The sequence below is a fragment of the Rhopilema esculentum genome, chromosome 3 (assembly GCF_057945365.1).
Source record: "Rhopilema esculentum isolate cy_ngs chromosome 3, ASM5794536v1, whole genome shotgun sequence".
Taxonomy (NCBI): domain Eukaryota; kingdom Metazoa; phylum Cnidaria; class Scyphozoa; order Rhizostomeae; family Rhizostomatidae; genus Rhopilema; species Rhopilema esculentum.
In genome coordinates this window covers 5,106,328-5,119,212 of record NC_142817.1, presented here as the reverse complement: position 1 = coordinate 5,119,212, position 12,885 = coordinate 5,106,328, and the positions used below count along the sequence as shown (strand labels likewise).

The window sequence follows — 12,885 nt, the reverse complement described above, 5'->3', positions numbered from 1 at the left end:
CTTTTCGAATCGATTCATGTTTGCATCCAAATTACAGAACAATTGAAAATCAACTAGCAAAAATTAAAGAGACTATAAACTAAGTGATCTGATCAGAAGGCACATTCTTACATACTCTCAATTCCTTAAAGCAAGCTGGAAATCGTCCCTTTGGTACCTACAACTAGTTAGCTTTCAATCTATTTTGATATATTTTTCAGTAAAAACCAAAATGGCACTGAAGATACTGAGAAAATTGAGTGCGACTTTATTTGGTTTTTGTGACATATCAAAACAAGTGTTTGAGCATTTTATGGCAGCACCAGGTGACATTGAGCCTAAGCAGATATACGATGAAACAACTTTTACACAAGTGACAACGAATTACGAAATAAAGAAAAAAAATTGAATGGTTCGACCTTTGGCATCTACAAAAAATTAACTTCAAATTTTGAAAACAAAATGAACATGATTCACAATAACGACAAACCTGGCATATCCAATTTAATGTCTAGCTTTTCAAGATCGATTCTAGATCTTCTGTAAACATCGCTTATCCAGGAGCTCCAGTTATCAATTTCCCTAAAAATGGATCAAGCAATATTCAGAGATTGTGAACTGAGAAGAGCTTAAAATGTTTCTGAAACTGTAAGTGACTTGACAATTAACGTCATATGGGAGTATGATTGGATTGTAAGAAAGGTATCTAATTTAAGATTGACATTAAATGTATAAATCTGATTGTTGAAAATGTTAAGCAGCCATAAAAATCAAGTGCTAAATTTCGCACTAGTCATGTGGCAGGTGAATAGCTGGACAGGGCTCTCGGAGGATGGCACAAAACACAAACTGAAAATAAGAAGACTCTGCCAGATTGAAATTATGAGAGCACCTGTGCACACACAATTAAAAGCAGTCCCATAGAGAATTAAAAACTAAATTGGAAAAAGTAGCTTGTAGAAGTGAAAGAGCCAATAACCCGGCTATTAAAAATCTCGCTGCCATAACACTCCTGTAAGTGTAAAAAGTAAACTACAAAGATATTCACCTGAAGTTTAATCGGCTTTCTGAATTTCGTGTTGCCTTTTGTCGGAGCCAACGTTGCAGAAGAACAGGCATGGTTGGTGGGAGATCAATTAACTTGAAAAATCTATGAATTCCTTGCCCAAATCGGTCTATGCTGGAAAAAAGTGAGCACTTAAAACAAGTAAATATAGAGTATTAAAATCTTGGCTGCAAATGGCTGGAAAAAAAGCCGGAAATAGGCAAGAAACACTGATAAAAAATCAATACTGAATAATATAAAGATTGTTGCTTTACAAGTAGTTTTGATACACACAACGTCCCCATAAAATCTGAGTGTATCAAAGTGTTCATTTTTGAACTGAGACGAAAAACCTCATGCATAGTATGAAAGGGTTGAAATATCCTTGATTTGGCAAACTAGATCTGAAGCAATCGACTTCAGATGTACAAATCTGAATTCTGTCGATGCCACATCTCTTAGTCGCATGACCAGGATTACTCAAAATGATATGCTATTCCAAACTCTGGCGGGGAACATGGTGCTCAAGGTTGGGTAGAAGTACGATTTAATAAAGAGAATTTTTGTCTCATGGAACTTTTGTCTCCTTTCTAGCTCTCATGGATAGCGCTCTATCAGCCTTATAGATACGTTAGCAGCTGTAAATATTACAGCTGTACCGTCTTCAAAATATATCCCTTAGTAGCTCAGGCTATCGACCGCGGTAAGGCAATTTTGCTGCAGTTCTGAAGGCTGAAGGTTGGGCTCTATCCTTTATTTAGGGAAGGACTAACAACGACGGGGAAGCTAAAGAAAACGAGAATAGGACAGTATCTGCATTTTTGGAGGGGGGGGGGGGAGTGATGAAGTCTGCATTGAAGGAACTGGCCATCCTTTGTTTCCATGCTTTGGCCTATGGGCACGGCTCGCATACAGGAATCGCCTTTACTTTAAGCAAGACAGTTGATGACAAAAAATAAATGATATTTCCAACAATTAATACCACCTTGACTCTCCAAATAGCAAGGAAAAGCGGAAACCTGACATACCGTTGTTCTATACTGTAAGGGTTATTTACCTTGTCTTCGTTGCATATGCAAGTACGATGACGTCATTTTGCAAATAGTAAAGCTGACTGTTCACTCCATGCCATTGCTTAGATAGAAGGGTTCTTCTGTTCCACGTTTTCCAAGCCAAACAAAGACATCCGAAGATAATTTTCGATTAAGGATGAAATCAACGTCGATCAGAATAATTGTTGAGCACTTCGGTCTCTCGCGATTCACCTCAACCAAAGCTCCTAAAAAGGGACAACAAACTGCATTGCAATGGACTCGTCTAAGCTCATTGATCACATAATACAACACCGTTTGAAGGTGGAAATGGGGTGCTATGGAGAAACTTTTTCCAAGCACCGTATGTGGCAAAAGGAACAATAGCGTAATTTTCAAGCATTTTTTTAACATTTTACTGAAATGTAATAGGCCAGAATTGGAGTTATTTTTGTCAATTTATCATAATTATTTTTCCCAAAGACGCAAAAAGTAAGATTTCCAATGTCCACCAGGAGAGCTACAATTCCTATCACTGGCAAGATAGCCAAATTTAATCCAACCTAACATATCAATTAATTCGAATGCCTTTCCTTGTAAAACACTTTGAGATGTTTCAAAGCACATTGATTGATCCAGGATCATTAAACAGCCATACACGTTATGTTTGAGAACTAGAGGACAGTTAAAATGTGCGTCAACATATGGTATGTGACTTGGTATGACGACTTATATAGCAATATATGCTAGGGTACATATTTAGCAGATAACAGAAACATAACATGATTTGTATTTTTGCGAAAAAATTTCTATATTTTTAAATATAATCTATGAAAGTAATTATGATTTCTAGTACGTCCTTTCATAGATTATCGGGAAATAGCATTTGTTGAGAAATGGTCGACTCGTTCGTAAAAAATACACTCTTTCACTGCTGTTTGAATTTATACATGCGAACAACAATCCCTCAAATAAATGTGCTTCAAAAACGCTTAGCCAAATCAAACGCTTCCAATCAACTACTGTGCATGTCTACCTGATACAAATAAGTAATCTGCCTTCAGAAATAAATTATTACCTTTCCTTTTGAAAAACCCTTCGCGCATATAAACAACTCTCACATGGAATTTTCCAAGGTCATTTTGGACTTCGCGCAGTAGCCCGGAAAGTATGGCAAATTCCGGGATGGGAAATGCATTGGATTGAAATGACACTATATCTAGTTCTAGTAAAAACCTATCAATGGGACATATAAGGGGTGCATAATAAAACACAAATTTACGGAGATACCAACCATATTCTCGTAACAGTTTCACAAGTTCCTGAGCAGTGCAAATCTCATTCTCTTCAACGCTGGCAATAAAACTTGTCTTGCCTCTAATTTCGTCCATGGTCTGATTGAAAAATAAATTTTATTCTTGCAAGTTACATGCAATACTGGATATACGTATAAACATATAGCTCAAAATAAAATGGGATTATCGGCTAATAGTGCGCATATAATCAAGCATATAGCTCAATATAAATAGATCAAATTAATGAACATGCCCTTTCGTGCAGAGTTCTTATCGAATTCTGAGAAAATCTCAAATGACATGATTCTGTAACAAACGCTTTAAAACCCCTTCCACTTAGACGCTTCCTTGAAAACGGAAAACATTTGTTTCGTTTCCATTTAGATATAAAAGCGAACTTTGCAAACGTACTCTAGTGTCTCTAATAGAAGGGGAGATGTAATAGAAGGGGGAGGTAATAGAAGGGGGTGTTCATGTCGACCAGTTTTCAATAGAAGGGGGTTGCTAATAGAAGGGGGTGTTCATGATGTCGGCCAGTTTTCAATAGAAGGAGGGTGCTAATAGAAAGGGGTGCTCATGTCGGCCAGTTTTCAATAGAAAGAGGTTGCTAATAGAAGGGGGTGTTCAGGTTGGCCAATTTTCAACAAAATGCCAGTAAACTTCAATAGCAAAGGGGAGCTAATAGAAGGAGTGGATGCTGGTAAATCTTTTAATTAAAAGGCAGTGGAATTAGTAGGATGGTGACACTGGTTACTTGATAATGGATAGATGGTTAGAGATAAAGATAGACAAACATAACAGGGGGAGTTATGACAATTAAAAAATATTTACATAACATAACAAGGGGAGTTATTGACAAGTGAAAATTGCGTGTCCCAGTCATGACAGATTTGTAAAATTAGACAGAAGGGGGTGCTAATAAGCGACAGGGGGAGGGCAAATTCTTCTGAAATTAATACACAGGGGGCCCTTCTATTAGAGACACTAGAGTATTTGTGAAGACGCTGCCACTTAATGGCAAGGAATTTATCACGGAGATTAGGTTTACTGAGCAAGGTGTACTATAATCCATGAGTCAGTTATACAAAAATATACACATCTTACTGCGCAAAAAGAATCGTAATGTAATATGATACTACGTAATATTACTTACGCTGAAAATTTCAGATTTGGGAAATGAATAGGAAACAAATTTTCTTTACGTTTGGTGAATTTGGTGAAAACAAATTTTCTATCACGGTGAGCTTATTTTTAAGCAAGTTTTCATATGGAAAATATCCAACCAAAATAATTTTTTATTCTATCCAGGGGAACAAGCAACAGACATGAAAAGTAGAAAATTCATCATTAATCAAATTAATGCAACTTGTTATATTGAGACAACCCAAAGAATAATATGCACTTAGAAAATCTTCTACATCATTGAAAGTAAAGTTAATGTAGCCCCCGTCCAGGGAAAACGACTTTCTAAGCAACATACATTAACTGCTGTCCTACAGGTTGATATCATACGGAGGATAATGTAGACAACATTCCTTGAGCCAATGGGAGAAGCAGGAAATGAAATGCTTAGCCTCTATCGTGTCGTCAGTCATGAACAGCACATTCCTGTACCGCTTAATCTGAAAATGGAAATCATATATGTTATGTGGAAATAAAATCATTACTGTCATCAACAGTGGGTGTATTTTCAAACAAGTTAAAAACTTCAAGCTATAACAAAGATTCAAGCTATCAGAATAACTCACCAATCTGCAATATTCTTGTAAAGACGTATTTTCTAAAGACGTAGAGTATGCCACTGAATCAAATGTTGAAGTTGTTTCATCTGAAAAGCAATGATTCAAAATTGTTGTCACCTTTAGGACAAAAGCTTTAGGACAATGATAATTGCAAACGATTAATCAATTTGTCGTTACGAAAATCAAACTAGATACCTCTAATCAGAGATAAACAATTATTGACAATATTGTTAAAAATATATATAAACTTTATCAAATTAAGAAAACCATTAATAAGTGCATTAATAAAAAATCCTTTTATGTTTGACTATAACTTAAAAGCAGAAATTTATGTGCATATTTAGTCTAAAAAGAAAGGAAAGAGGATAGGTTGACCAAGCTCTCAAAATAAGTTAAAATATGTTTAGGGATAACTCATATTCATTCTTAAAACAAGTGGTGCTCTCTCCTCGATTAGCCCAACTACTCAGAGAGTCCCTCCTCAAGGAATTCCCCTTCATACAATTTGATATGTAGGCTATTATTTCTCTGTGGTTTTTAGATTTGTGTTTAATTTGTATTGTGTGTAGTATTGTATTAATGTAACTGATAATTTGTATGTAGTTGAATTTTTAAAATAGGAGACGGAAACTAAAAAATAAGAGTTGTCCTGAAAAGCAAGTTCGAAACTTTTTTTAATATCTTCCTAATCATGTATTAACATTTCCAATGATACGGATCTAACTAGCCGGAGGTTTTAGCATATTTCTTTTAACTGTCTTTTCTGAATGTCGATGACACCGTATCAAAAAAGGTGATGAATTTGAAAATGTAAGGAAGCGTAAGTTAAAATTTTTGTGGTATTCCAATTGCATACTCATTTGATGTAATTACGTAGTCACTCTAACACTGGGATTTTTCTTCTAATAAAATCAGTACCATATCAATTTGTGGTTGACGTCAGTAAAAACTGGCGATGGACAAGAACAAATCTGGGGGATTTCTTCACTTTCAATAAGAATTAGGAAGGACTTCTGGAACTAATTCGATGATTTCAGCCAATGAATTGTTTGATTTGATTTGACGGATGGAGGCTCCCTACAAGGACCGAAACTCGTGAACGTTTTCTAAAGCGAGTTGAGACTCTTGGAGGGGAAGAAAGGTTAACATGTTGCAACAGTACCTTTGAGACGAATGGTCAGGTAAGGTTTCGATCTATCTTGCCATGCTGCTGTCCAAGGCGTGATACCTGCAGGAAACCCTGTAGGCGTCCAGGCAACAGATCCTAGCTCAAATCGACTGACGCTTGACTGGAAAATCGCTGTAAACAGTGTAAAACGGAGAAAGGCTAAGAAACTGGCAAAACACATCGCAAATTTCAAGGGAAACGCTAATGTTTATGCAACTGCAAACGTTTGGGGCCTGAAATTACGGCATAATTAATTTGGCATAATCGTTGATATTGTCATAATCTACCGAGAATAAAATTGTCACGGTCGTGGAGCTATTGCACTTTGATAAGCATCACAACACCAAGTGCTGTATTTTTACTTAACACCACTGTGGATTTGACAAAAAAGTCGAACTATCACATGTGAGCCCATTTGCAAAGAAAATCAATTCGGAGGTGACGTACCAGCATTACTCGTGCTCAGACCTCTAGACGCTCTCCAAGGAACCTTATCCAAGAAAATTCTTTTCACGGCCTCTGTAACGGAGATCCATTCACTTTCGTTTTGTAGCCGCAGTTCACCAATGAAGTCTAGAATACTATCAGACATGACCAAACCATCTGCTGAAATACAAAATACAGAAAAAAATATTACTAACTTGACAGATAAGACATGCAGCGAAGTTACAGAAGTTTAACCACATCTAGCTAGTAAAAGCAAACAAAGAAATCAATTCAAGGGTCCCACTTGAAAAAACATCAAGCAAAGCAAAGACAAATCTGACAGTGTCCAAAGAATCAAGCAAGACTTCCAATAGAATTCCTTGAAGATTTCCCTTGACAGTATTACACAGGCACTATATGACAAACTAAAGCAAATAAAGAATAATGTTTTATTTTGCATTCAGGCTTGTGGACGTTAATTTCCAAAATAATTTAAAAAATCCTAAAGGATCCTTTGCATAACAAGTGTTATTCAAAGCCAGCCAACTATTGCTTAGGATATGCAGCTATCTAGGAAAAGAATTTATTCCTGCACCTATAACAGACTCTCACAAATGTTTAAAGTACTTTCAAAGGTCACTAGCATACCATCAGAAAAGCCCCAGCCATAACCTGCGACAACTGCGATGAGTAGAGTGCAGGAATCTAGAATTAAAAGCATCAAGTCAAAGTTTATAGAAAAGTGGAAACAATACTTCAGTTCAGATTCTTGCAAATAATTAAGTTTTGTTTACCGATGTATGCTAAAGGCAACATACAGGTTTGATGTCGCAGAAATTTACACTAGTGGCCAGGTACCGCGTAAAAGGCGTTCTTGAAAAGTCTCTGAAAACATTAGATGTCTCTGTAATTTTGACATTTTATGAGGTCATTAGTAATTGTTTTTGACTGATTGTCGTAATGAACCGGCAAGGAGAAAGATAGGAAAATTCTGCTTCAGTGTCTATCGCGCGCAGTTGTTGTTAAGGCTATGTACATACAACCGCAGAATTTTATCACCAAAATTTAAAAAAACGTTTTACTCGCATCTTTTGTTAAAAATTAATTATATATATATATATATATGAAATAATGAATTAGAAAATCTTTTTTGTCCACAGTGTGCATCATTCAAACAAAATGTAAACAAATACAGTCAAGATTACTGTATAGCAAATGTTTCTGATGGAAACCTTACCTACACTTATCACAATCTCAAAGAATACTCGTCACCCAGTTACGCGACAAAGTGCCTTTAAGACTTAAGACTGGAAGGTTAAGACTTAAAAAACAGACTGACATGACAGCAGATGCTAACAAGAGCAATATTTTCAATTCTATCACCATAACATTTGAGCTAAACAACCTCTTGTTTCTAAATAAACAAAACAAAATTTTCTTTATAAATACTAGGAAAATAAAACTAAGTTATATACCATATATGGTTTCTCCACCCACCCACAAAACAACGATGTTTGCCTTTGCAATTATCATCGGAAAGGTTATATCAGAACAGACACCTTCCTGTTGAGAGTTGCTGATACTAGAAGCAGAAAGGTGTTAAGGGCATTGGAGGTTCCCTACCCTTTATGTAGAGAAGAGTCATGTTTTGTCGTGTACCTTGTTCTGTTGAGACCCCCTCCCCCTGTTGTGTACTTGGGGGTATCCCCCTTGGGTCACTACCATAAAATAAGCATTCGTAATATGAATAGGTCAGGTGTGCATGTTTAATTTCACTTTAGGACAAATAATCCTGTCAGCTGAAGGGGCGGGAGTGCACTTTTAAATATACCAATATGGGAACAACCAATAACAAAGTTTGTTAATGTCTAATGTCTACTACTTTTCACCCCACGTATGACTTGTTGTCTTGCGTTTCCTTGGATAGCTCTTTGCTTTCTGAAAGCACACAAAATAGAGCGAAAAAGACCCTATCTTGCTTGATTATTTAATTTTGTTCTTTTGGCTGACAAAAGACTGTAGTTGAATAACATATGAAAAGTTATTAGAATGCTAAGCATTGCCCGCAACGCAGCAGCAAGAGATATCGAATTCTCTTCATTAAAAGATAACGTTCAGTTCAAATATGAGCAAGCAGCTCTTTTGAAAAGCAAAAACAGAAGACAAGTCGTGGAGTAATATATCATGGCAAAATATGGTGCCCCTCCCCCAAAACAAACACACCGTTAAGTTCATGCTTCATAGCCCGTTCCGCATAAAATTGCTTTCTAGCATGCCCTCAATTTTTGGATAAACCCATTTTGGAAAAAGACTCAAATGCTAGTCCCCATCTATAACGCAAATATCTAAGCGATAATTACTGCCCAACAACGAAGAAATAATTTGTTATTTGCTAAAACGTCCTTGTACGTATAACATATCACGAGGTCGTGCCATCGTGAATACTTCGATTTGTTGTTTCACATATATACTACAAATATATACAATTATATTCTTGGCCTAATTGGAAGTTATGCTTGAACCGTAACATAAATTATTCCCAGCGTCATGAGATAAACCTTGGGTCAACCCATTAATGCATGCCACCTAACGCATCCTTGGCCATTTAGCAATCTAAAATTGAGCTTTGAGCATACTCGCCTGGGCAGGTTTTTCTATACAATATCAATAGGTCTTGTTCTAGGAGCCTTAAATCTTGATGATCAGTCACCAAGGGAAGCGGTGGAAATTACAATAGGTAGACGAGCCATTGACTCCTCGTGCTTGGAATTACAAAAAGGCATCGTTTCGTTTGGAAACACCAAGGAGACTACTGTGTTCAGAGTTTGCGTGAAGACGCAATATCGCGGTATCTGCACATCGAGACACAGCACCCCCCGTGCATTCCGGAAACGGTACCCTTGTTTCCAGAAATATGAAACGAAGACATGTTGCACAACCACTGCTGACTGAACAATCACTTAAATACATTAGGGTAACGTCACAAACTTTCATAAATTCTAATGCTTGTTCAATAGCTGCCACAAGGTTAGGAGCTCGCTTCTGCACTGTTCAACAGGATAATAAATACTGTGTCCACAAAAAATAGAATAATATAGTACATTACATATCAACGGTTTAACAAGTTTATCACCTAAGATCTAATAAGGTAAAAATGAACTTAAATGCGTTGTGTTTTATATGTCGGGTTTATGTGTCTAGTGTTTAAACGATGACGTCATTGAGTTAAAAAATAAACAAATCAAGATATTGTAATCAATTAGGCAGAATCAATCAACGTGAAAAGGATATGATTAGTGCTATAGATCCACAATAACAGTACTTTTTCTGGCAAGTTTGATACAAATGGTATTTGAAATTTTTTAAAAAATTTTTTTTACTCGAAACAACCTAAAAAGCCTCAAGATACGTTTTGAACGCCATTTCGGGTCATTTGGTAAAATTTATGCTGATAATTTGAAAAAAATGACTTTGTGATTTTTGAAAAAAGTATCTTGAGGCCTGCAAAAAAGTTGAAAAATCTTGATATTTTTCAAAACTTTTTTTTACTCGAAACAACCTAAAATGCTTCAAAATACGTTCTGAACGCCATTTCGGGTCGTTTCGCTGAAATTTATGCTGATTTTTTGAAAAAAAGGACTTTAAGATTTTTGAAAAAATTCATGACCCCCAACCAGCAAAAAAGTTGAAAAATCTTGAAATTTTATAAATAAATTTTTTTTACTCGAAACAACCTAAAAAGCCTTGAGATACGTTCTGAACTCCACTTCGTGTCGTTTCGGTGAAATTTATGCTGATTTTAGGAAAATAAGGACTTTGTGATTTTTGATAAAATTGATGACCTCGGACCTGCAAAAAAGTTGAAAAATCTTGAAGTTTTTCAAAAAAAATTTTTTTACTCGAAACAACCTAAAAAGCCTTGAGATACGTTCTGAACTCCAATATGGGTTGTTTCGGTGAAATTTATGCTGATTTTTTGAAAAAAGGAGTTGGTGATTTTTGAAAAAACTCATGACCTCGTACCTGCAAAAAAGTTGAAAAATCTTGAAGTTTTTCAAAAAAATTTTTTACTCGAAACAAGAAAAAAAGCATCAACACACGTTCTGAACGCCATTTCGGGTCTTTTCGGTGAAATTTATGCTGATTTTTTGAAAAAAAAGGAGTTTGTGATTTTTGAAAAAATTCATGACCCCGGACCTGCAAAAAAGTTGAAAAATCTTGAAATTTTCCAAAAATTTTTTTTACTCGAAACAACCTAAAAAGCCTCAAGATAAGTTCTGAACGCCATTTTGGGTTGTTTCGGTGAAAATTATAATGATTCTTTGAAAATAAGGAGTTGGTGATTTTTGAAAAAATTCATGACCCCGGACCTGTAAACAAGTTGAAAAATCTTGAAATTTTTAAAAATTTTTTTTTACTCAAAACAACCTAAAAAGCCTCAAGATACGTTCTGAACGCCATTTCGGGTCGTCTCTGTGAAATTTATACTAATTTTTTGAAAAAAATGACTTTGTGATTTTTGAAAAATTCATGACCCCGGACCAGGAAAAAAGTTGAAAAATCTTGAAATTTTCCAAAATTTTTTTTTACTCGAAACAACCTAAAAAGCCTCGGGATACGTTCTGAACGCCATTTCGGGTTGTTTCGGTGAAAATTATGCTGATTTTTTGAAAAAAGGAGTTGGTGATTTTTGAAAAAACTCATGACCTCGTACCTGCAAAAAAGTTGAAAAATCTTGAAGTTTTTCAAAAAAATTTTTTACTCGAAACAAGAAAAAAAGCATCAACACACGTTCTGAACGCCATTTCGGGTCTTTTCGGTGAAATTTATGCTGATTTTTTGAAAAAAAAGGAGTTTGTGATTTTTGAAAAAATTCATGACCCCGGACCTGCAAAAAAGTTGAAAAATCTTGAAATTTTCCAAAAATTTTTTTTACTCGAAACAACCTAAAAAGCCTCAAGATAAGTTCTGAACGCCATTTTGGGTTGTTTCGGTGAAAATTATAATGATTCTTTGAAAATAAGGAGTTGGTGATTTTTGAAAAAATTCATGACCCCGGACCTGTAAACAAGTTGAAAAATCTTGAAATTTTTAAAAATTTTTTTTTACTCAAAACAACCTAAAAAGCCTCAAGATACGTTCTGAACGCCATTTCGGGTCGTCTCTGTGAAATTTATACTAATTTTTTGAAAAAAATGACTTTGTGATTTTTGAAAAATTCATGACCCCGGACCAGGAAAAAAGTTGAAAAATCTTGAAATTTTCCAAAATTTTTTTTTACTCGAAACAACCTAAAAAGCCTCGGGATACGTTCTGAACGCCATTTCGGGTTGTTTCGGTGAAAATTATGCTGATTTTTTGAAAAAAGGAGTTGGCGATTTTTGAAAAAATTCATGACCCCGGACCTGCAAAAAAGTTGTAAAATCTTGAAATATTTCAAAAATTTTTTTTACTTGAAACAACCTAAAAAGCCTCAAGATACGTTCTGAGCGATTTTTCGTGTCGTTTCAGTGAAATTTATGCTGATTTTTTTAAAATAAGGAGTTGATGATATTTGAAAAAATTCATGACCCCGGACCAGGAAAAAAGTTGAAAAATCTTGAAATTTTCCAAAAATTTTTTTTACTCGAAACAACCTAAAAAGCCTCGGGATACGTTCTGAACGCCATTTCGGATTGTTTCGGTGAAAATTATGCTGATTTTTTGAAAAAAAGGAGTTGGTGATTTTTGAAAAATTTCATGACCCTGGACCTGCAAAAAAGTTGAAAAATCTTGCAATTATTGAAAAAATTTTTTTCCTCGAAATAACCTAAAGAGACTCAAGATATGTTCTGACGCCATTTCGGGTTGTTTTGGTGAAAATTATGCTGATTTTTTGAAAAAAAGGAGTTGGTGATTTTTGAAGAAAGTCATCACCACGGACCTACAAAAAAGTTAAAAAATCTTGAAATTTTTCAAAAAATTTTTTTACTCGAAACAACCTAAAAAGCTGCAAGATATGTTCTGAACGCCATTTCGTGCCTTTTCGGTGAAATTTATGCTGATTTTTTGAAAACAAGGAGTTGGTGATTTTTGAAAAAATTCATGACCCCAGACCTGCAAAAAAGTTGAAAAATCTTGAAATTTTTCAAAAAATTTTTTTTACTTGAAACAACCTAAAAAGCCGCAAGATACGTTCTGATTGCCATTTCGTGTCGTT

General features: G+C 35.3%; 1 protein-coding gene across 3 annotated transcripts; it reads right to left on the bottom strand.

Moving 5' to 3' along the window:
• Window positions 1–469: 469 nt before the first annotated feature.
• LOC135685852 (uncharacterized) lies at window positions 470–7,614 on the bottom strand. 3 transcript variants are annotated; one of them, XR_016144566.1, is made up of 8 exons: window positions 7,335–7,614; window positions 6,708–6,866; window positions 6,255–6,392; window positions 5,099–5,178; window positions 3,350–4,972; window positions 2,082–2,303; window positions 1,028–1,159; window positions 470–561 (listed from the first exon to the last, which is right to left on the bottom strand). XR_016144566.1 is itself a non-coding variant. In XM_089112361.1 (5 exons), exons 1-5 carry the CDS (start codon window positions 7,405–7,407, stop codon window positions 4,844–4,846), a joined length of 579 nt encoding a protein of 192 aa, XP_088968487.1. In that variant the 5' UTR covers window positions 7,408–7,614; the 3' UTR covers window positions 2,325–4,843. The 3 variants fall into 3 exon arrangements, 1 of the variants encoding a protein (XP_088968487.1); XR_016144567.1 differs by having other exon boundaries at window positions 6,708–6,863; XM_089112361.1 differs by lacking the exons at window positions 470–561; window positions 1,028–1,159; window positions 2,082–2,303 and having other exon boundaries at window positions 2,325–4,972.
• Between the last annotated feature and the right edge of the window lie 5,271 nt (window positions 7,615–12,885).

Bases quoted from the DNA above. Each gene is read 5' to 3' on its own strand.
- LOC135685852 (XM_089112361.1), bottom strand. From the start codon at position 7,407: ATGCTTTTAATTCTAGATTCCTGCACTCTACTCATCGCAGTTGTCGCA. The intron at 6,867-7,334 runs GTATGCTAGTGA...TTTGTATTTCAG, and splicing joins TGGCTGGGGCTTTTCTGATG to CAGATGGTTTGGTCATGTCT. The intron at 6,393-6,707 runs GTACGTCACCTC...CACTGTTTACAG, and splicing joins TCTGAGCACGAGTAATGCTG to CGATTTTCCAGTCAAGCGTC.